Below are 24,382 nucleotides of genomic sequence, written 5' to 3'. Positions count from 1 at the left end.
CCTGTATACCCCCCCAAATTGCTTTCACCTTACCAGCATGGACCTGGGTAATTTGTTGCTTATGCAAGTAGAATGTGCAGATTTTTTGTAGATTCAGCAAACTGTCAGCTGTTTGTACACAACTTTGTAGTTAACAAAAATAAATAGTTTTTCTGAGTGTGTGGAAAGGGGCAGAGTTCTGTGTAACCTGTGTGTGCCTGTGAGAAGGACAGTAATTCAAAATTGTAGCAGTGTTAGTTGCAGTCCTTCCTCTTTCTAACTCAGCTCCGTAACGCAGCAGAAGCTGTCAGTTAAGAGTCGAGCGAATGATGCTTTAATTCCTTGTGTCTTCCCAGGTGGTATCATGACAATCTTACCCGACACGCGGCAGAAGCGCTGCTGCTTTCCAATGGGCAGGATGGAAGCTATCTCTTGAGGAAGAGTAATGAAAGGGAAGATTTGTACTCCCTCTCTGTAAGGTAGAGTATGACAGAAGTGAATTTATCTAGTGCTGCACAGCTAGCAGTTTTACAGCCTTCAGTCACTCTTCATGTTTGTTTTTGTGTCTCATGCATTGAAATGACCTGCAGATTTTTTCCTAGGGCTTGAACTATTTTAATATTTATTCCTAGTATATTGGTATTAATCCGGGTGTAATTCTGCCGCATGACATTTTTTTTTAGAAGAAAAGCAATATATTTTCGATTGGGTTTGAAAATTGCTCTCATTTTTCCAAACTATGAATTAATCTTATGGTGAAAAACATCATTCCATGGATTGGCTGTAGATTTTCAGTCTGCATGATAAAATTCTGTATGGCAGTTACAAGACTTTAAGGAACAGCTGATGGGAGTAGAAGAATTTTATGGTGAGAATAGTAGTAAATATACCAGTTAATAGGCGCGCTACCTTCACCAGCGTCTGGATCCCTGAACAGGAACCATCATCTCTGAGGTATGATCTAGTGTTTGACTGGATGGTTTTACTCCTCCATTCTGGGATAAAACTCAGTCTTAGCCAGTAATGCGTGACTGATTTGAACAATATTTTGCAAGTGACAGATACCAGGCCCTTGAAGTCAGTGACAGCAGTTCACAGCAGTTCAGGACACAGCCCGTACAGAGCACAGGTAGCCTGGCCTGGATACTTCACTAGTGAATCACATTTAAGCAATCTCCCAAGAAGCAGTGAATCCACAATGTTTTAGATGCGACATGAAAGACGTGTGTTACACACACAAGGTAGTCATGTCAGCTGAGTGAAGTTAACTGACCTTAAATACATTCTTAGCCTCTGGAAACTGTATGATATATTAAGCCTCTACAGTGAGATTCTAAGCTAGTGCATTCAGGCTGCTTTCTGCCTCCGACCAAGCCTCTGAACAATTAGTGACCACAGCTCAGCTGAACTGCTGTAACTTTTTAAGGTAAAGTTGCTTTGATCAGTATAACGATGCTAGTTATTCACAACCCTAATAGATAGGAACACAGCCCTTGAAATTGTGACTTTATGCGTATTTAGTACCAGGAGCTGTTATAATTTGGAAGTGTAGTCGCTTGGAAACTGAGAAAAGCACAATTTGCACATACCCTGTTCCCCACATATATGAAAGGCCAACGTGAATTGCTTCACTCATCTCTGACAGAAGACCTGGGAGCAGGTGTGCCTATACATACGCTGCTGAAATTACTACCACTGTAGACAGCCATTTATACCAGGAGCTGGGGGCAGTGCCCAGCAGATCTGAAGCTGATGTTACAAAATGGGTATTCAGAGTAGCAATGACTGAATTGAGTGCAAGTCTGGGGAAAAAGAATAGTAGTATTTATAAGTAATAGCTTTCCTTGAAAAAAAAAAAAAAGTAATTTTAAATAAATCATTGTCTTGCTCGTTAATATTTTTTGACTTTAAAATGTAACTAAATATTATTTGAGGTACTCGACCTCAGACAATTTAAAAAAAAAAATATATCTGGAAGCTAGTTTTAAAAGGCATTCAGGAAACAACTTACTGTAATAAAATAAAATTTAAGTAGTTGTTCTATTAATAGGAAATTAAAGCTAAAGTGTTAGTTTAATTGTTAGTTAGTGAAAATAGATTTGCTGCTTTAACAAATTCTAGCCTTAGAAGACCCAGAAAAGTCTACTTCAGGCCAATTCTAATCTCTTATTCAGCTCTCCATGTAGGAACAAGAGTTATTTGCTGTATTACCATATGAATTGAATATCCTATTTGGGATTTTGATCTTTTAGTCTGTTACATTAATTTTTTGGTGGTGCAACTCCTTTGAAGTACTGTTTTTGATTTTAAAATGCTTTTCTACTTTTTGTCTAAGTTTTCCTTTCCATTTTTTGACTAATGTTACAACTTGATTTTAGAATAAGTAATTCAATTTTGTTCTGATACATTTTTGTAGAAAGGATAACTTTAGAAATTCTAGCTGTCATTTTTTTTCCCTTCTAAAATGTCTTCTGTAGCTTTTAGTTTCTGCCTCTGCCTCACAAGGAACTTCAGTCATTATTATAGGTTGTTTTCAAAGGAAACAATGCTTAGACATCCCTTGAAGTTTCTATTGAGAGCTGCAAGAGGAGAGATCACTTACTGCCTGAAATCCCGTCCCCCAGCTAAACTAGCCAACTTTAAAAAGGAAACAGAATAGAAGTTGCTCTCGTTGCAACATTGTATCTCTTGTGAAATTAAACAAAAAGATGAAAACCCTGTCTTTGCTGGGGGGGGTGTCACAGCAGCTATTTGGTGGTGTAGGGCGTCTGCACTTGGCTTGCTGGCATTGTGTCTCAGCTGACTGTAGCGCAAACCACACAGCAGGTCAATAGAGGCACGTTCTACAATATCACAAGTACTGTTCAAAGATAAATATTTGTTTAAATTCCTGTTTGAAATTATAACCTCCTATGGTAGTGGCAATAAACAATGGAGAAGGTGCTATAAATCCCTTTCTTCACCATATTTTCAGTATATTTGCTATATACATTTTTCCTGAGACAAAGTTTTGTCTGGACTATTTTGGATGCTATTAACAGAAGTAACTTTTTCACAGGAGAGATACTTGCAATAAGTGCTTCAGTGTCTTCTGAAGTCAAAATATGTGCCCATCCAGGAAGTGAGGCCTTGCACACTTCTCTAAATACCATCAGCTTTCGTAAACAAATGCTGTCACTTCCCCGACAAAGGACCCTGGTTCATGTTTGACATTGCCCACCATAGAGGAACCATTCATCTGAGTACAGAGACAAAGCACACAATTTCTAAAGCCTTAGGTTTCTAAAGTTAGGTTATTAAATCCCTGTTTGGGTGCAAAAAGGAGCCAGCCTATTTTTGAAAGAGAAACAGAAGATATTTTCAATGAGATCATGATGTTACCTGAAAAGACATATACCAAGTAATATAGGTACACCATCAAGACAAAAGCCTGGTAAGAGAAGGGATATCATCCTTCTTAGACAGAAGGCTGGAAACCTCGTTTGTGAATATTTTATTGATTGCTGCAAGAGTTAATTTAACTTACTTGACCTTTCTAAGCTTTCATTATCTCCTATCTGTAAAGCAGCAGTTCGACTTTTATTAATAAATCTGAGTCTCAGGTGAGTTGAGTATTAGTGAGGGACAGTAATGGCAGTAATATTTCTGCTAGGACAGTGATTGGCAGCCTGTGATCTGGGCCAGATTTCCTGTAGTGGAAGCTGCTATTTAAGGGTTGTACATGCCAAAAGCCTTTGGCATTTATGCCTTGACAAATATTCCTTTTTTGTTTTAGGGGAAAAGATTCTGTGAAACACTTCCACATTGAACATACAGGAACTTCATTCAAATTTGGATTTAATGAATTTTCTAGCCTGAAGGAATTAGTCATGCATTTTGCAAATCAGCCTTTAATTGGAAGCGAAACAGGTAAGGAGAGCCATATGTCTGTATGAATACATTTGTAGTCACTCTTCACAGAGATCTGAGTAAAAGGAGGTTCCAGTATGTTATCAGGTAGATCTACTGCTGAAGTGTTCCTCTTCAGAAATTCATGTTTGTATTAACCTCAGGTATCTAAGATGTTCCTTTTCAAAAACTCTTTCAAGTACTCTGGAGACAAGCTACATGTAAGCTTACTGGGTTTTTGCTAACCGAGGGCATGAGCTCCTTTTGATTTCTCTGAGAAGGAATCATTTCAAAATACACATGTATTGAGAGGAGGAGAACCTTCTCAAAAAGGATAAAACCAAAGCAGGGTGTTTAGTGAGGAAGTACATGTTCATCTATGAAGTTGAAATCCTCCAATTAGAATAAATGGAAAAGGGACTTGAAATTCTTTAGCTCCACTATTCTTCATCCAAGGAAGAAGTCTACAGTGATATGTTTCTCTTTTCTGTAGGGAGCATGTCCTGTGTTATGTCTCCCTTTCTGTCTACAGCAGATCAGCCTCCTGATGCCATTTGCTATCACATTGATTTGTCTTGGTTTTAAAAAAAAGAAAGAGAAAAATACAGGCTTCTTTAGCAGCCAACATGCTACCTGAATTAAGAGTCAAAAGATTAAATTTGATTTCTACAAGTGAGTTGAACACCAGCAGGCCAGAATCACTGGAGAAACAGATGCATATTATCATGATAATGCTAGTTTTAGGTTTAGTTTCAAATGTAACAGTTGAAGATATGTCAGTACAAGTTAGTGCCAGAAGCTTCAGTATCCTGTGTAGAAAGTGTATGCAAATAACACATAGAGTAGTACTAATTATATATGCAAGAGACCAGTTAAATAATAGTTGGCATATGCAATAACTGTAATATGTCACACACTAAATGCTCTTGTAACACAAGCATTAAATTCAAGGGTGGCTTTGGAATTCTTTTCCCTCCAAGAAAGATGCAGTGGTACACTCAATATGGCACTTTTATCATTCAAAGCATTATCTTTTTATGTTGCTTTAAAGAACATTTCGAACAGAGAGTTCCTACATGTGTCTTTTGTGCCAGTAAGCTATTTTTCCTGCCAAATCAGACATGCACCCACAGGCCTAACGCTGTAAAGATTTTAGTTGACGTATAAAGCTTGTATTTCCCCATTCCTTCACTGCATGTGTTACAGCCATTAGTAATCAAGGCATTGGTGTTATGTGATCTCTGTGGACAGGATCAACACTGCTGAATGATGGGCTCACTTGTCGCCTTAAACCTCCCTAATCAGATTCTGCTGGTTCTCTGAAACATCTTTAAGTTGGATGTGCTACAGAATAAGAAAAGCCGGTTGAACATCATATCAAGAAACCTTCTACCTTACCTTACCATGAACAGCAGTAGAGTGGAAGAGACAGTACTCGGGGAATGTCCCGTCAGATACAGGTGTCAAAGGTTTCCTGGGCGGTAGCCAATTTATACTAAAAAGGGGGTAGAGGCTTGTCAGAGCCCACTCTAAGCCAAGTGTCAGCATTGCAGAAAGACTGGCTCAACACAGGGTCACACAGCAGGTTGACAGAAGGGCCAGCAACAGAGTCTGATTTCTTAGGCCTCACTTCCTTTCAGTGAAAAGCAGTAAGCAACCTTTGGCTCAGGCTTTAGTAGAAAGTAGTTGGACCAGTTTTTCTTATTCCTTCTTATACTTACAAACAATTTTCTATAGAAGCACTGTGAGGTCAGGAGTAAGAGAGCAAGACGGCATGATAGCATTTTTCATCTCCTCCTTGATTATGGACAGGATTTTATAAGAGAGAGACCAACAAATAGAACATGTAATGGTTTCCACTATCTTCCATGTAAATTTCGTCTCACTGGAGCTAATTTGAAGAGGCACACCGGACTCTGTTTGATCAGTACTTGAACACACAGGCCTACGGAGCAGTGGTTCTTTCATACTGGGATGGCTGCAGGTTTGTGCTTCAAGCCCAACAAACCTTGTCTTACTGCAGCTTTGCCACTACAAATTGCTGCATGGACTCACATCTATTTTTCTGCAGCGTAATGTGTACACTTCCTTCTGAACTACAGGTAATTGAAACTGGAGCTACTGTGTTCTATGTGATGGTTTATTGAACAGGCAAGCTGAATCTGTTCAGTAACAATATAAAGCAATATACCGTCATATTTCTATATTTCTGCCTTTATTCAAAGTGACAAAGTCAACATGTTATTCTTATGTGTTTGCTTTGTTTATCAGTTTTCACCTAAATTATATTGAAAACAAACACTTTAAGTCATTACCTAGGTAAAAAAGCTAGTCACTTGAAGCTAACATTTCCAACAATGGGACTAATTTTCATTCTTCCTTAGAAGTGGGTATCATGTACAAAAAAAAAAAAAAAAAATCAAAAAATCCAAGACGACTCTTGCTTCAGTGCAGTTTTTACTAGTTCTTTTGTACAGTTACCAGATAATTGTGTACAAGTATCTTCTGTGGAGAAGAAACATGGAGGACTTACTAGAAAACAAATATTGTATAAAATGTTAAAGTAGTCCTCCCGGTTCTGCAACACGGCTCTTTATGCATGGTGTACAGCTGTTAGTACTTCAATTCTGTGCAACAGCTTAAGAGTAGTTTCTCTAGACTGGTGATGGGGATGTTTTCAATTTCATTTTATATTGTAAAGCATTTTCTTAAGAAAGAATTAAACTGGTGTTGACTTTGCACTTATTGCATGCTGAATATATCACATTTGCATACACCGTCTGTGCCTGCAAACAGATTTCAGTTGGTTACTTCAAATACAATTTTTCCACGTCCTTTTGCAGCACTTCCCATTACAAAACATACTTTAAACTTTATTTCACCTTTAAATTACTCAATCACCTGTAGGTTTCAAGTTCAAGTTCTTACCAATTCTAGCATCCCTCCTCTTTAAGAGCTGACAATAATCAGCATAAAATGCAAATGGAGCAGCACTTGGTATGCTGTGACATTATTTTTAAAGAATGGGATTAGATGGCGTAGCAGTTACTATTATAAGGAGGTTTTTCACTATTGTGAGTAGTGTAATAGATGCACTATCCAGAATGCAGCTTTTTGTAGAGAATGTGCAATGAACATGACCTCTGGAAAACAAAGTACGGCTATAATCAAAATGTTGCTAACTGGAAAGAACTATGGTAAAACAGTTAAAGGCGACGGTAATGTGGGCTTACTGTTGGGAAGGCTGTATGCTAAATTCTGACAGATTAAGTAATTTACGCAGCAAGCAGTGGGTTGTTGGCAAAACCAGGATGACTGTTAAGGCCTCATATCTAGTCTAGCATCCGGCCTACCCACCCAGCCAGCCTCCTGTACAGGAAGGGAATTTAATGTGTCAAGGGATTGATTCCCTGCAAGCACTAGTTAAGTTTAAAGGTTTTAAAAAGGCACCGTATATATTTACAGTTTTCACAGTTGCATATAAACAGGCATGATAATGTTTGTAGTCACGTCTTCATGAATGCAATCAAAAAGATGCCCCTGATTTTCTGCCTGACATGGTAGAAAGTCACAAGTCAAACCTTGATCACACACAGGTCAGCATTTCAGCTGCAAGTGTTTGGTAACTATGAAGTCTGTGTTTCCAGTTACTCCCTGACTGGAAAGCAGGTTCAAGCAGGATAAAAAACAGGTGCCTTTGAGGGTTGTCTGATGGTCCTGTTCTGTTGCTGTCTTGTTTTTTTTACCACTTACTATGCATTGCAGAAGGAGTTTAATTACCTACTGCTAAGAAGAAGCAAAGAGGGTTTTCGGTCTTGTTTCAGAGATGTAAGAACAAATTGACTCCCACCATACAGGGATGGGGGAATGGAATTAGGCAAGATCCAAGTGCTCAAAGCATTGAGGACTCTGAGCAAGACAATAGCCAAGGAAGTGAGACCAAGCAAACAAATCCAACACCAAGTGCCCCTTTGTAGTTTTCAGGGGTGGATTTTTATAGAAAATACCCTTCACAAAGGTGATGTGGGTTAGAAATATTTTTCTAGTTTTATCAGTATAGGAGAGTCATTTATAGCATCTGATTGTTTTCTGGCATGAACTTGGCCTGAGTCCTACCCCCTTCCAAGGAAAACCCCTTACAGGGAGCATCACAAAGATCTTGGGGAAGTTATTACCTTGTCCTAAAATTAAAAAGATGTAAGAGCTAAAGTTAATCATGCTACAAACAGGCAACTACTGCCATTTATTTTCTAAGACTGTCTTGCCAGATGAGTTACTCCTCTTTTTCTCTCCAGGAACCTTAATCGTATTGAAGCACCCCTACCCACGGGAAGTGGAAGAACCTTCCATTTATGAGTCTGTCCGAGTTCACACAGCGATGCAGACAGGAAGGACAGAAAGTGATCTTGTTCCAAATGCTCCCTCAGTAAGTTGTGTTCTGGTGCAAGGGGTTCTTCTCCTGGTTCGAGTTTAGTATGACTGTTGGAGTGAACTATGGAATAACACCAATAATTCATCCTTTTATGGGTTCGTAAATGCAGGAAGTCTTTGCCGAGCAAGGCAAAGCAAACACAGACTTGCTAGGTACAGTCCTGTGACAAATAAAGCCTTTCACAATTGTTGTCACTGAGGCAATGTCTGCAGCTAACCTAGGTAAGCCTCACCATCCAAACAAAGAATATATAAAAGGTTTTCATTCTTCTGTTCTCTTCCTTTTAGAGTGCCATCTTAGCAGTAACATTATCAGGAATTTGAAAAAAACCCGACAAACGCATCACATAAAACAAGCACAATTCTCCCATCCTTATGGCAACACTCATCAGGCTGTATGCAGCAATATGTATGTCAGGTTGCACTGTAAGCCCTTGTTTTGCCAAACATCCTTTACAGCCAGACTCTCTCTCCCCCCCCACAGGTGAGGGGAGGAATACACTAAAGAGCAAAACAGTAAAAGCTACAGGATTTACCACATTTTGTCTCACTCGGTCATTATGAGGATTAGACGACAGGAAGCAGTCCTCCTGACAGACAAACTCATTACTTATTATTATTTTTGCAATCTTTGTTTGTTAGAATTATTTTGCCCAGTCAGCAATATACAGCCTCCTTCATAACTGGGAGGAAGGAAGGAAGGAACATCTCTGACTTTCTATCTAGGTGGGTTAAAAAGTGACCTTTTGAAAAAAATATCCAAAGATATGCAAGACGAGCATTTGGAAAGGAAACCCCAAAATGAAGTGTGGTGCAACCAAATTGTTAATATCTGTATTCTGATAGGCACATTACTCAAAAGGGTTTTTTTTGGCATTTTCATACTTGGGTTTTATTATTTTAGAAATGCCTTGTCTTAAAGTGGGAAGACAGTTTGCTGTATTCTGACAAAGTCTTAAACCCAAAATAGAGCAGTACGACAGAAGAGCCTCCACCCTTTCAGCCCTAGTAAGTTTGAGCATACTAAAAAGCTGTGTCATGTTAAAAGCTACACCTTACTGGTATGAGAAACAAGAGAACATCTCCATATCCATTTGGACCACCTGCTGTGACATCTGTGACTCACTTGGACAGTAATTAGAGACTTTAAATCCCTAGTAACTCATATCTAAGCAAGACAGGTGGTTTGTCCAGAACAGTATTGCTCAGAACAGAAAGGAAAGTTTTTAATGACATACTATATTTTTGGAGAAAAAGATGACGAGTTACATTAATGTGGGCTAATCGAGTTGATAAAAGAACAACTTCTGATGTCTCTCACAACCAGCCTTTCATGGCTGAGTTCCACTTTAACCTCCAAAGGAACTTGGCTTCCACATACAGCCAATAAAACAGCAGTATTTTTTTCAGGAGGAAGTAGTAATTAACTTGGTAAGAATTTGGTTTTCAGAGATCAGCAGTCTCACAGTGAGACTGTTGGGGCTCTGCCGCAGAGTTTCAGTGAGTACCTGAGAAATCTTAAGGTCCCAGCGTCACTCATAGTGGCAGAGAAACAGTACAACAAACACTTTCTCAATAAGCATATTGAATGTAACATGTTTTTCCTCTTGAACATACAGCTGTTTGAGAGAAGAGAATGCCTAAGTAAAACAGTGTTCCCCTTGTATTTCAAGGGGGATTTCTGTGGGTAATTCCACTGTCCAGTAAACCCCAGGCGCTTCTGTTTACAACATGCACAACCAACTAACTTTGCTGTTTACTTTACTAAACAAACTGTAACTGCAAGTATTTTGCCGTGTTTGGTTGAGAAGATGCAGGCCAGAAGCTTGCTGAGGGAAGCACGGTCTAAGAGATTGCCTCGAGCCCTAGCACAGGTCCGTGTTTACCCTAGTGGTGGATCCAGCCACGTGAGGACAAGGTGTGCGGCCACGGGAAGGTTCCCCAAGAACAGGCTGCTCTTTGATCTTATGGGTGTAGGCAAAGATGTGGGAAATAGAAGCAGAGCTCAGTCACTAACCCTGATCCCTTTCCTTGTTACTTCACAGCTTGGTACAAAAGAAGGATATTTGATAAAACAAGGCAAAATAGTCAAGGTAAGGAAAACTCTTAATCCTTGCTTCCACATTGCAGTCACCTGCAGAAGCTAGAGGCAATGCAGAGCTGAAATAGCTCCACTTGCATTCCCTTCCAGAGAGGAACAATTTGTGTTTTTAGCAACAACGACAAAGCACGACTGTAAACCAGAGCAAGTCAACAGCTTTAAAGATTTTTGTTTCCAAAGAAGCATTACACTAAATTCTTACAAGACAATTACCATCTGTTCTTGATCTTTCAGAATTGGAAAACAAGGTGGTTTACACTGCATAGGAATGAACTTAAGTATTTCAAAGACCAGACAGTAAGTAGCAAACACCAGCTCCACTCTTCAAACCTCTACAGAGGCATCTGCAACCTCCTCATCTCTATGGCTTCTCGCATCTGTATCGCAGCTTCCCAAACTGTCAGAGGGGTCAGACCTTTCAAATAAAGCCAGAGTTTTGCTCATGACTTCAGCAAGAGGAAGTTAGTAAGTTTAACAGCTAGAAAACATTTACTGCGCTCTCTCAGTCTTGCCTACTAGACAGAGTTGTTGTTTACCATACATTGTTTGGATTTTAAGCTACCAGCACAACACAGCTTTTATTGGTAGCTTTGACACAAAACCTAACAGACAGCAGTGCTATTGAAATATTTCTGCAAATACTAGTAGCATATTTTGCATTCCTCAATTCCATTCTTCTATTTCAAGTAGTCAACTTGCAGTACCTCCAGTTCGAGTTCCCCCATAAACACAGCAAAACTGTTTGCCTCTTCACCCCTGCCAAGCCCTACTTCAAGCATCTAACAGGTTTTTAACACAACAACATACGCAACTGCCCTCTCTCTCCAAACATTACCATTTATAAATGGTTACGTATTTATGGCACCTTCCATCAGTTTTCATTTCAGTTCCAGCCAACTTGCATTGAGTTTCCAGGATAACATTTCAAAGGGCAGCACTCCAAATGTTTGAGCAGCATTTGTGACTTACCAGGTGAGAAGGTGTCTCTGTCAGGAGCGTGGCCTCCTCCCAGGCAGCAGTTCTGGTGTCTCCTGGTGCTCCCATTATGGCTGTGGGGTGGCAGATACCTATAGGTAAGCAACTTGCTGCTGGCCCTGGGACGGCATTTATTAGCATGCCTCAGCACAAGCAGCTTTCTTCTAGTGCAGTGTGTGACTAACAGCTGCTAAGCCAGAGGATAACGTAAGGAAAGGCAAGGAAACAACAGACACCCCTATGCACCTGATGAAGGACCAACAGCTAAGGGTGATTGAGTAGAGGGCGAGCTGCTCTTCCACTTCAGCTGCCTCTTGCAAGCTGCTGAAGAGGGTGAGGCTGAGAGAAACCAGTCAAAGAAGGAACCCCCACATTTCAGGGAGAGCAAAACTCTTAAGAGAGAGTTGTTGTGATACAGACAGCTTGCATCCCTGCATCTGAGCACTCCTGGGCCTGTCCCAAGGGAGTTAGCTATACACACACTGCTCATATAGCAAGCCTCATCACTCCTGCAACAAACACTGCTTTAGCTCTGCTTCTGCATTTCTCCTCACCCAGCTTTATCCTTTTAAAGCACTTAGGAATTAATTAAGTCTCTAACAGCTGGCTAGGCCTGATAAGACCTGTAGCCATCCCCTTGTCTCTGTCAGCCTTAGCTGGAAATTATACCACATTAGCTGCAGTGTCAGTGATGTTATAATGCATCAACCAAACCCTCAGCAGTCTGCATCCAGCTCAGACTTTCCCGCAGTAGAGATCTCCTTTGTTGTTTGTCTTGATCTGAACTGACTCTCCTGGTGTTTTATATTTAGCTCAGTTCATCTCACATTGGCACTGTTGTTACCTTTGCTAGTTTGGGTTTGTGATCTTACAGCTGTTGTACCTATGCCTGTAAAAACCTTGTGTGCCTTTAAAGGTCTAGGTGTGTGGAAGATGAACTGAACTAGCCTTATCTTCTGTTTTCGTATGTTCCTATTGTAAAACCGTTTTATTTTCAAGGCCACAGAACCAATCCGAGCACTTGACTTAACTGAATGCTCAGCCGTGCAATTTGACTATTCCCAGGAAAGAGTTAATTGTTTCTGGTAAGTTACTGTGCTTTCTCCACCTTGAGGGGAATGTCAAAATTGCTAGGGAAGTTTGAAATGTAACCACTAGTTGCTTCTGAAAGCTCCCTTACTGATGGTGACCCTGATGTTCCTCTAGCTCATGAGTCTGTCTGTCAGGCAACTTCTGTCAGTCCTGCCACGTTTTGCCAAATTACTGCTGGCAAAAGGGTTTTTTGTAGGCAAGGAGGAAGAGTGTAGGCCTATGTGTAGTGGACATTGCTTTTCCTAATTCTATAAGCACGTATAATCATCACCTTGACCCATGGAACTTAGGTGCAGTCCAGTTCCTGGCTCAAACATTGCTATGGGGCACACAGTAATGGCTTCTGTGCCCAGGTGTGGGTCTGTTGTCCTGCAGCAGCGGCTCCCCGAGCTGTAAATGACTATAAATCGTTCTTGCCTAACCTCCCTCCCTGCTGCTGACTGAGCGGGAGGCAGCACGGCCTCCCTGCCCTGCTCTGACTAAACACCTTGGTGCAGGCCAGCTGGGTTCAGTTTTAGGAAGAACTGCCAGTTGTTCTAGCAAATAAGAAATACTTTTAATCGTTTACTTACAGTCTAGTGTTCCCACTAAGGACATACTACCTGTGCGCGAAAACCGGAATAGAAGCTGACGAGTGGATTAAAATACTGCGATGGAAACTGGTAAGTGGATGTGGGGTGTCCCATGGCAGTACGCCGCAGGCAGCAGTGCCCTTGGTACTGCCACCATAAACCCTCCCAGCTCCGTAGCACCCAAGTGCTACATTTCTCAGTATCTGCAAGGAGGGAGTACTTGCTCTGGCTCCCAGGTGTTAGCATATTTGGGATGCCCTTTTAACACACATACTCATGAAGAAGAAATTTCTTCCGTCTTTAAGGATGTCATTGTGTAGATGGTAAACACTATGGAGCGTCAGAGCGCGTGTGTCGGGAAGGAATGAGAAGACAATGCTTGAGAGTGTTACTTCCTTAAAAATATCAGAATCTGGGTTGATCATACTCGGCCACATCCACATGCAGGCAAACAGCAACGGTTTGTCTTTCTGTTCTAGTCACAAATACGGAAGCAACTGGAGCAGCGTGAGGCCACCCTCAGTTCCTAGCGGCACCTCCAGTACTGCTGCCCCTTTGGCAGGAACTGCCGCTTTGCCAAGGGGAAGGCGTCGCTTACAAGAGGGCGGTTTCAGGTGTCTCCATTACTCACAGCGGGCAGTCGTGTGGGTGTGCGCCCGCACACAGGTGCTTGCCTCCAGCTCTGCACACAACGGGTTCCTACAGCCGAGTGCTCTCCAGCTGTTAGTCATGTGTGGAGACGGTTGCAAAAATCAGAGTGTTGGTTTGATATGCATGGTGTGCGTCGTGCACACTGAATTCAACACCTGCTAACTAATCACAGAAGTAGTGACTGTTAAAAACTTGTGTGGTTATTCAGAGCACTCTTGATAATTTATTGTAAGCTCCATCACAACTAACTGTTAGGATATTCCATAACCTTGAGGCTGTTATTTAAAGCCAGTCCTTTCTGGAATACTTCTTTTGTATTATGTGTTTAGGATCTAAACCAAAAGAAAAATGACAGAGGTAATTGTATTTTTGTAAATAGTATCTCTATTACAAGCTAGAGAATAGTTCAGGGCCCTTTTCCAGGTGATGGATGAGTAACAGTTCTGGTCAAATATGGTTTTGTATGGTTTAGATTCATATGGTACAAGATGGCTACAAGTGAACGGTTGTTTCACGTGGCATAAATAAGTAACGGTGAGCAGCGTCACCAGAGCACGCTTGTTTGCACACTAGGATTATGAGAAACAGGCAGCTGGTTCCTAGTGCGCGTATGACAGAGCTGCCATGAGGCCCTGAGGATGGTGACAGGGCTCTGCAGAAGCCTCTGCCTGTGGCAGCCACCGGCGTTTGTTTACAGTGTTAAGAGCTGCACCCCTCACAGTCCCCCTTGAAAATGGGATGGATTTTGTACTTTTTCCTCATGCAGAGAACTCAAAACAAGGTTTTGTCCAGAACTGTGTTCTAGAGTTAAGCACTGCTTGCTTTATATTAAACAAGATCAGTAATGGAAAAGCACCATGTACACTAAAAATGAGTTTAAAAGAATACGTCTTCTACATGACCTGATGTAAATTTCCATCTATATTTTGGAAGACTCACACAGATGTAACAGCGTTGTGGCTCGCTACAGAGTTGAGAAGTGGAAGCCCAGTACTTTGGTGCTGTAGTCAAAATAGACGTTACATTTTGGAAGCCAAGTGTAACATGCTGGAGGGTCCCAAGACCAGCTTGGCCTGGCCTCATGGCTGACCCAGCTGCAATCCTCCTCCTCCTGGAGGGGTAGGAAAAGAGCCAGGGGGGTGTGTGTGTGTGTGTCCTTCTCCCTGCATAACACTCAAGTTTCTGCTGAAACAGCGTACGCAAACCCCTCCTGCTGCGCAAATGCTGCGGCACAGGGCTTGGCATTGCTCACACGGCAGGTCAGTGTTCAATAGGTGCCTTTACTGTGAGAAGACTGAAGAAATTTTAGATTTGGACATAGGAATAGCATTTTATTTCAACTTAGAAATTTAAAATATTTGTAAATATTTTTATACAGACTGTTTTCTGAATAAAATGTCAATATAAAACTCCCAAAGTATTCATGTACTGTTAAAGCTTTGCTCTCCTTTTTCCTTTAAAGAAGTGGTTTAACTGGCATCTCCCATTTAGTTAAAAAGCTTTGATGAGTTTGTGTGAGATAGAGACAGCGTAAGGGGAAAAGAGAGACAATATTCTCCACCAGCATCACCGTTCTCTGAGAACAGTTTGGAGATGAAGCTTGAAGTGTAACCACAAAAGCAGCCTTCCCCGTTTCACACAAACAGGGCATGTTACAAAGCGTTGAAGCGAGTTCAGCACACACTGCCACGAACTGAAGCCAGTGAAAGAAATGGCGCTTGGCTGTCCTAGGAAGCAGAGTGACAGGCAGGGGAGCTGAACAGAAGCTCACGGCGACAGTTGGCCCTAGGTGGAACACGAGTGCTTTTTGTCAGAAATACACGCAGAGACACCTCGGGGCTCAGTTTCCACCTGCTTCTGTAATGACCAGCAACAGAAAGCTCAAGCCAGGAGTTCAGTTTAAATGGAAAAGGGTCAACTGACAACTTTAAATCTCTGTGAGAGCTTTTGAGCCAAGACTTCCCCGCACCACTGTTTCCCCCCAGCCTGAGGCAGAGACCTGCAAAGAGCTTGCCCTTAGACCAGCGGTACTCGGGTTTAGTGCTGGAAGTCTACACTGGAGTCATCACAAAGGGAGGGAACGAGGAGGGGTAGGGGCAAAGAGCGTTGGACCGATCCCCAGCGATAGGAAGCCAGTCAGCAGTAACCTCTGCGTCAGCATGGGACCCCCTATCACCTAATCGAGAGACACCCCAGGTAGTTTTAAGCCTGTAAACTCCTGGATTTTGTATTTACAAGCAATTAAGAGACCTGTTCTCTCCACAGAAAAGCTGATGTGCTGTAGAGTATTATGGGGCAACAGAAGAGTGGACCAGGCTCTGTCATTTAAAAATACTGTATTTTATTTATATTTATTTACTTAGGAAAACCTAAGGGTAAATGAGCTGAGAGTGTCACCAGTGATGAACCCCCACAAAGACTAAGACATGAGATCTTCACAACCATATTACACAAAAAAACCCTTGAAGAAATGAGACACTGTTTGGGTGCTTTTATCTGGGCATCAGGAAAACACCTAAAGCAACACCTTTCATAGAAATAGCTTTCTTCTTAGTGGAAGCAGGATGCAGCTAGCATCCAAATTAGTAGCATTCCCTTGCCAAAGTATCACCCACGTGAGAAAGCTGGGATATTTATTGATTGTACCAACACGTCACTGCTAGTAAACCTGCTCTCACAACACTCTTTCAACCATATCTTTGATAACGCTGTACAACCGATCTGCTTTCCAATACACCGTGGTAGCCGGCCTGAGGATACGCCCCTCCGCGTGCCCAGTTCCCTGTAAAGCAAGAGATCTGTGGGTTGCTCATCTGAGCCAACAGCATCACGCCGACGGGGCTCAGCTGGCTGAGCTAAACTCCATGGGAGCTATTTTGGTGGTCTCTCCAGTACTGCACAATACAAGAAGCGTGGCCTAAAGTAACATCCACCTACAACACACTAGTAGATCGTTTCAGATTCAGTACTATGTACAATTTACTCTTACTTAGTATACTAAGGAGCTGTGGTATTTCTTCCGAGATGTGTTATTTGACTGAGGATTATTGAATCTTTCTGTCCACTGGGCTGCAGAGGGATGCTGCACTCCGGCTACACCATCAGGTTAAGAAACTTCAACAACCTGCCTCAGTTCTTCAAAGAGGGGTGTGAGCTCCTTCTCTAAACTGACAATCAGCCCTGGAAAGAGAGAAGAGACAAAACATCCCATCAAACAACATGATGGAGAAGCCTCTCTCCAAATCCTGCAGCTCCCTCCCCTCCCAAGTCACAGGCAGTGTTTTCCAAAACGCAAAATGTTTCCCTTTGGGGAATAGCAGGCACATTCTCCCATGGCAATAGCAGGCAGCACTGCGACGGAGGCTGCCTGCAGCCCCTGGCACCAACAGGGGCAGCTGTGCAGCCCAGTTCTCCCCGGTGCTGCTGCTTCCCACAGCTACTGAGTCCCAAGCGGCTGTGCAAGAATTAAATCCCTTTTTGCTCATGCTCGTTAGCCAACACCCTCATGAGCAAGGCCAGGTGCCTCGCTGAAGGATTCCCCCAGCCCACAGAACTGAGAAGATGAAGCCACACGTTACTGCTGAACGTAACTTGGAACTGATGGAAAGAGACCAAAGAACTTGGTTGGACTGGATGATCTTAAAGGTCCCTTCCAACCTAGACGATTCTAGATGATTCTATGAACTGGTTTGTACAATACAATCACTGCTGCTGCAGTGGACGCTCTGAAGCTGCAAGAGTAAGGTTAATCACAGGAGAAGTACGCTTCTAACAGAGTAACAACTTCAGCAAGTCACCTAAAGTCTATACATTTTTACTCATGCCTTTCCCTTCTCTCCTTCACAATATGCTGGCAAAATTCACAGCAGGAGCAAAGTCTTGGAAGTAAATTCAGGTAACTTATTTTCAATAATTTAAACACCTGGGCCTTAAAATACTGCAATATTTAAAATACATGTGAAGACGTACCTGTATTGGCATTGCTGCTGGCAATGAAACTTACTACCAAAGGCAAGCGATTGAACTGCACCACCTGCAAGGAGAGAGAACAGTGTTTAGCCAGCAGCTAACACATGCTGGATGTCAGAGCTCTGCCACAAATTCTTTCACAAACAAGCGGCCTCCTCAGTTTAAAGGACCAGCAGGAGCAAAAGCCACAGAACTGACTTTTCAGCCTATCCGTTTTGCAAGATTCACGGTTAAACACACCAACAGAACTTACACCACAGTACAGGGAGCTACACGTGGAAAACCTGATGTTCCCCTCCCTCCCATGTTCTGCAGTGTCAGCCACCAGGAATCTAACTCAGCTGCAAACAGAGACCACACTCTCCGCAGGTAACAAGAGGGTAGGCAGGTTTATTCTTTTAAAATACTATTCCATGTACAGCAGTATCTCTTCTTCCATTAATAGGGAACTGGAACCTTAAGCACAACAATAAGCTACTAGCATCAAGAGAATCAAAGCAGGGTACTCAATGTGTACAAACTCACTCATCCATTTATTTTCCAAACAAAGCTAGATACTGTAGGCTAAACAGCTGGCCAGTTTACTGCAGTCACAATAAAAAGCTCTCAAGGCCACTAGAACTTCAGAATGAGCAGAAACACAGTAGATGATGGAATTCAGGACACAAATAACCAGTTTGTAAAAATAACGTGAGGGGTATTTCAAAGCTTTGTTACCTCAAAGTCGCACTGGCAGCAAAATTGGCTATGAAGTAGGCTGCACGTGCTTATTTATCTTTAGGTATCACTGATTATAAACAAATCTTGTTTGTAGAAGAGAACATAAACCCTTCATAACAGATTCTGAAAGCCACATGAGCAGCACCTGCTGCAAATTCCCAATTACTGCCTGTGTGGAAAACCTGACCGTTTTCAACCAGTAAATCTCAGTTTTGAGAAATGTAAGAGAAGCTTAACAAATAGTGTGAAAGTTTAGCTCAGCCATTTAAGCAGCATGAGAAACAAAACACAAATACTTCCATAGCAGCCAAGCGGGAATCCAGCAGAATTTAAACAACCCTCTACCATCCTCAACGTAACGCAGGAACAGCTCAGGTCACTGAGAACAAACCACACTGAGGTTACTCACCTGGTACGTATTGTAATAGCAGATGATGCTTTTGTTTTTAGAGAGTCCTAGTTTACTGCCCTGATCCGTGGCAAGGGCAAAGGTGGAGAGAAAGCCAGGTCGCAGTGCATGTTCTGGAGCATTATCGTTAGCAACTGGAACAAAACAAGAAAATTCTTACCTTTACACAGTATCTCTGACTGTATCACAAGTCTTTATCCAGCTTAGTGCTGTGCCAAAAGCAGATCTGCTGGTGGGGAACACGTAACACACCTCATGGGCTTCCGCAACGAGTACAGGACGATGTTTGTGAGCAGCACATCATTTAATAATCTGTACGTTATCACTGCTCGTTACACTAGCGCCCCCCCAGCATACATAGGAAATGGGACTTTTTCCTTTATGACACACAGCCTGTGCTGATGTCATTTTGTTGTGTCCCTCGCTGTCTGTGCCGATTCCAGCCTTTGAACTGTACTGGCACCCAGTCACTCAAAACAGGTGAACGTGTGCAAGTTCTGCTAGGTGTTTAAATACTTTGGGACATTAAGAAGAAATACAAATCTGCAGTGCTTATTTTTATATTCTTAAACTAGTGTACTTACAACATAAAACCATCTTAAATAAAAACTGCAGTACCAAAAAGCAAACTAAATTAGGGTAATGTGTGTAAAAGGTGGATGCAATTGCTTCTGAGCACAGACCAGCCAAGTCAACAAAATACCGATAAGCTCTCCTTCGGACTTCGCATCAATCAGCCTACGAGTGACTCAAAGATACAAGGACCTTACGGTACTCCAACCCTTTTCACTGAGGAAACTTTCTGTGGCTTACAATTATTGAGGACACAAACAAAGGGATAAATTTAAAGAGGTACATAATCAACTACTGAATTCGAAGTAAAAGTCTGATTTCATCCTTCGGTTTGGGATATTCAGCTATTGGGCATAACCAGAGGAGATTCTGCTGTCCTTTTCCACCCCCTGCTGTTCATTCAGGATTTTGTTTGCAGGGCACGGTGAGAAGTTACCTTTGATAACAGGCACACCATCTCTATCTGAGACTACAATAGCATGAAGACCTTCAACGCTGTAAAGAAAATGAAGAGACACCATTTTAAAAACAGAGTTGTCACTAGCAAAGATCTTTTTTTCCTGAACAAACGTGCAAGGAAGGGGAAAACATGGAAAGAATTGATGCCTTCGCTAATTTCTCACTGAAAGGGGCTTGTTCTGTTTAGTACATGTGATCTCTTAGGGCAGCAAAAAGAGAAATACAAAATAAACTACCGAAAATTTGCACGGAACTTTTAGCTTCAGAAAGAGGACTGACATTAGTGACCAAATTGCATTAGTCAAGCAAGAGCCTCTGCAAGCTGTCCTCACTTAAGGAGTGCCAGCTTCACCACGTTTGCACATTGCCTCGGACTGTTTAATGATGCTGGCAACCAGCAATTACCAAAAAGGGAATTATCGAGTATTAGGCAGCCGAGTCACGAGGAATGTCTTTTCCGCTCCTCGTTACGACACGCCATACACTCTTCCCTTCTTCTCGGGCGAGCCAGAGAAAGCTGACCCTGTCTTCATCTCCAGGAGCTTCCCACCTTATTTCAACAACCGAACCAGGCTTCCCCAGCCAGCCGTCTCCCTCCCAGACACCGAAAGGGGCCGGCAACGAACAACCCCCCTCCCCCCCTTCCCCTCCGCCCCCCCCAGCAGTCGGGCAGGCTTCGGGGAACGGCCTTTGCCTCGGAAGGGCCCTCACCGCCGCGCCCCCGGTTACCTCGGCAGCTTCTTGTACAGGAACCTCTTCAGGTCCTGGGGGCAGAGACGGGCGGCACGTTACTGATCGTCACAGCCACCGAGGGGGACCCCCGCGCCCCGCTCCCCTCACAGGCCCCAGTGCGGCCCCACAGGCCGCTCCGGGCCGGCTCTCCCTTCACCACCAGGCCTCAGCCGCTGCTCGGTGTCCCCCCTTCCCGCCCCCCCCCCCCTTCCACGACCCTCCCCTCAGCCGCCCAACCGCCGCCCCGCAGCCGCTCAACCGTCGCCCAACTTACGTCGGCCATGGCTGGGGCCTGCCGCCGCCTCCGCGGGCCTGCGAGACGAGAGTGCGCCCGGTCACTCCGAGACCCGTCCGCCTCACCCCCCCCGCCGCCGCCGCCGCCGCCGCCGCCGCCGCCACGGTAGAGGCCGCCCCCACCCGCCCCGGGAAGGGAATCGAGACCACCGGGGAAGGAAGCGGGATGAGGGGGGGTGCTTCCCTTGCCTTTCCGCCCCGCCCTACCTCGGCTGCCCTCGGCCTCCGCCCGCACAGCTCCGCCGCCGCTTCCCGTTTAAGCCTCTATCACATGATGGCGCTCCGCCCTGGAAGCGCTTCCCCCTCGTCACTGGGTTAGTGCCGCCGGTTCCGCCCCGGTCCCCGTCCCCCCGGCTCCCACACACACCGCCGGGCCTCGGGGAGGCCCTAGTTTTCTTCCTCCTCCCGCCAGATCCCTATAAAATTCTCAAAAAAATAAGGAGGGGGGGAGGTGGGGGGTTTGAGGGGGATATCTGTTACCATGTGTCGTCATGCCCAGCATATACAGCTGGGGGAAGAAGAAGGAAGAGGGGGACACATTCGGTGAGATGGCGTTTGTCTTCCCAAGTAACCCTCAGGTGCGATGGAGCCCTGCTTTCCTGGAGATGGCTGAACACCTGCCTGCCCGTGGGAATCATAGAATGGTTCAGGTTGGAAGGGACCTTAAAGATCATTTAGTTCCAACCCCCCTGCCGTGGGCAGGGACACCTCCCTCTAGAGCAGGTTGCTCAAAGCCCCATCCAACCTGGCCTTAAACGCTTCCAGGGATGGGGCATCCACAGCTTCTCTGGGCAACCTGTTCCAGTGCCTCACCACCCTCAGAGTGAAAGATTTCTTCCCAATACCTAATCTAAATCTACCCCCTTCCAGTTTGAAGCCATCACCCCTCCTCCTATGACTACATGCCCTTGAAAAGAGTCCCCCCCCCATCTTCCCTGTAGGCCCCCTTCAGGTACTGGAAGGCCACTATGAGGTCGCCCAGGACCTTATACCTTATAGCTAAGGCTTCCCTGGATCCTTCTCCAGGCTGAACAACCCCAACTCTCTCAGCCTGGCTTCCTATGAATTCCTTGTTCTGCTTTGCTTGTGTGCACGGCTTTTGCTTTACTTATTAAACTGTCTTTATCTCAACCCATGAGTTTTCTCACTTTTGCCCTTGTGATTCTCTCCCCCATCCCACCGGGAGGGAGTGAGTGGCCGCCTGGTCCTGGGTTAAACCACAACAAGGGGAAATTTTGTCTCCAGTTCCAATGACAGCTTTTCTATACACGGAGCAAACTGATGGGAAAAGTATATTCTGCATGAAGCATAACACTGTAACTAAACATTGTACTTTTAAGATTATTTCTAAAAATCCAGAGAAAGCTGACGCTCAGACCTCGTTCCTGCCGGACTGAGAAGTCTCGGAATTATCCTGAAGAAGCGTGGGGAGGAGGGTTTATAATGATGCATTTCTTTCCTATTTTTATTACATTTGTACTGTTTGCTCCCAAAAGTATCTTGATCGTATGCCAAATATGGCACAAAATTTTACATTTGTTACATGGTACCTTTTTCTCCAGGCTCTACCCGGTGGATTACAAAGGAGCAGGGGGAAAGCAGAACACAGAGGCCAGTGGCACTCGCACGAATCGTTAGGAGATGGGGGATACAGCACCGGGGCTTCTGACTGCCAGTCGCCGGGATTCGTTACGACCAAGCTTCCTCTGGTAAAACGGACTGCACTCCATCAACCAGATTTAGACAACTAGGAAGCTAGTACTTTTTCAAGTTACAGCTTCAGGAATTTGTGTATTAACTGATTTTTTATTTTTTTTTTTTTTTTAAAAAACCAAAATGTTCACTCTTACATTTTCATTCATCTGTCTTTGACAGATCTACAAGAAGAAAGAATAACAACTGTTTAAGGGATGAATGAAATTTATGGAAGAAACCACCTTAAAAACATATTCTTGCTCTTTCATTTTAATTCTTTTACAGCACACATTACAAAATTATATTAAAAATTTATATGATTTAAAGTTGTCTCTGATGCCTATTTAAATCCATCTGTTACATTTTAATGACTATAATCTTCTACCTTTCCTTGGAAACGTGTGAAAAAATCAAGACTGTTTTAAAAAAAAAGTCAAAAATTCAACTTTAATCTTCTTTTTCCTAAACAGTTAGAGAACTTGTAAGGAAATGTTCATCAGATGTGAACACTGAACTCGCTTGTGACTCAGAATGCTCCATAAATAGAACACAGACTGATGTTGTATTTCAGCAGATGCAAATCATGTCGCTTTTTCATTATGCTCTGTCAAAGTGTCACGCCAAGAGTTTTCAGTTTCTGCAGGACTTTCCTGCTTGCTCTTTTAAAGGAGAAATCAAGAACCCATGCTTGTGTTATCTTCAGTTATGACCTGTATTTAATATAGAATTAAATAAAAAGAGCAAGGAGTTAATTCTAGGTAGCTAGAAAAGGTGAGGGATTTTTAGTCAGGCTGTTCAAAAGCAGTTTTGTTTTTATCTTCTCTTTCCAGTATCTTATTTTAATGAGAACTTCACCTTCTGAAGAAAGGTCATCTGAAAAGATTCAAGTACTCCACCCTCTTCAATTAGCATCTTGCTCCTAAGAAAATTCGTTCTCAACTTCCCAGCAGATTATCTGGTTTTATTGAAGGAATGACATTTCTGAAGAAAAAACCTTCAGACTTGAGAAAAAAGTAACAACCACGAGGAGAGAAACACCCACTTGGAATATTAAAAGAATGTTTGCAGGCCATATTTAGAGCAGGTTAATCTTTATGCTACAGGAAATAGCAGCATCCTTCTGCACACTATTGCATATTTCAAAGTGTGCAGCTATTTAATCTGTTAAATGCTAAGTAGCGTTTTTCCACCAGTATAAAGACATTGTTTGTTTCCTTCTTTGAAAATGGCAATTAAAAAAGATAATCCAATAAAACGCAGCAGCCTAGGTCTCATTTTTTAAGCTGCTGGGACGTCTGTGTTGCCATAGGACACAGCCACTGCATTATTCCAGTTTGCTGAGATGCTGTTAGCAATCTAACCAACCCGAGATAGCTCTGCATCCGTCCGTTCACCTGCATCTCAGCTGCAGAAGAAGCAACTGCCGGGCAGACATTGCCCACCTGACTGTTACAAGCAGCTTTGCTAAAACCATCTCTTCACTCTGACTGTGAAACGCGTTAAATATCCCTTTTCCTCTTAACTAAGAGACCACCTGCGAGCTCAGACTCACTTGCGAACGGGAAGGCCCGAGCACTCGTTAAAGCCTTTGGAACAATTTTCTTCTATTAAGAAGACACAGGAGTACGAATATGTACTTTGATAGATTGTTTTCATTAGTATAATTACAATACATTCTGGACAGTTACAAAATCCATGGAATCATGTTTTCTCCATAAATTTCTATTGCAAACTTCAAACATTTGGGTGCCTTTCCAGTATTTCTGCAGACTTTTCCTGTGATCTCGGTAACGACCTCTAGTACAGCAACCCTTTTTTTTTTTTTCTCTTTTTTTTTTCTTT

At 43.0% G+C, this 24,382-nt stretch overlaps 2 protein-coding genes across 3 annotated transcripts in view; one reads left to right on the top strand and one right to left on the bottom strand.

The window, feature by feature from the left end:
- DAPP1 (dual adaptor of phosphotyrosine and 3-phosphoinositides 1) overlaps nt 1–15,102 on the top strand; it is a 64,261-nt gene extending 49,159 nt beyond the window's left edge. The window contains exons 2-9 of one of the 2 annotated variants that reach the window (XM_074148370.1): nt 336–458; nt 3,755–3,888; nt 8,163–8,293; nt 10,344–10,391; nt 10,634–10,696; nt 12,374–12,459; nt 13,041–13,128; nt 13,518–15,102. In XM_074148370.1, coding sequence (XP_074004471.1) covers nt 336–458; nt 3,755–3,888; nt 8,163–8,293; nt 10,344–10,391; nt 10,634–10,696; nt 12,374–12,459; nt 13,041–13,128; nt 13,518–13,568 — 724 coding nt within the window. In that variant the 3' untranslated portion in view covers nt 13,569–15,102. The remainder of the gene's footprint in view (nt 1–335; nt 459–3,754; nt 3,889–8,162; nt 8,294–10,343; nt 10,392–10,633; nt 10,697–12,373; nt 12,460–13,040; nt 13,129–13,517) is intronic. The other variant, XM_074148369.1, reaches the window with a different exon arrangement.
- LAMTOR3 (late endosomal/lysosomal adaptor, MAPK and MTOR activator 3) lies at nt 14,997–21,134 on the bottom strand. The gene is made up of 7 exons (XM_074148371.1): nt 21,053–21,134; nt 20,826–20,863; nt 20,549–20,583; nt 19,797–19,855; nt 18,788–18,921; nt 17,659–17,722; nt 14,997–16,869 (listed from the first exon to the last, which is right to left on the bottom strand). Exons 2-7 carry the CDS (start codon nt 20,832–20,834, stop codon nt 16,796–16,798), a joined length of 375 nt encoding a protein of 124 aa, XP_074004472.1. The 5' UTR covers nt 20,835–20,863; nt 21,053–21,134; the 3' UTR covers nt 14,997–16,795.
- Between the last annotated feature and the right edge of the window lie 3,248 nt (nt 21,135–24,382).

The sequence above is a fragment of the Numenius arquata genome, chromosome 5 (genome assembly GCF_964106895.1).
Source record: "Numenius arquata chromosome 5, bNumArq3.hap1.1, whole genome shotgun sequence".
Lineage (NCBI taxonomy): Eukaryota > Metazoa > Chordata > Aves > Charadriiformes > Scolopacidae > Numenius > Numenius arquata.
The sequence above is the reverse complement of the archived record's forward strand: the minus strand, read 5'-3'. Positions and strand labels throughout refer to the sequence as shown.

Excerpts from the sequence above, each read along its gene's own strand:
- LAMTOR3 (XM_074148371.1), bottom strand. Across the intron at positions 17,723-18,787 it reads GCTATTACAATACGTACCAG|GTGGTGCAGTTCAATCGCTT; the intron begins GTGAGTAACCTC and ends CTCTCCTTGCAG. Across the intron at positions 16,870-17,658 it reads CAGCAGCAATGCCAATACAG|GGCTGATTGTCAGTTTAGAG; the intron begins GTACGTCTTCAC and ends CTCTCTTTCCAG.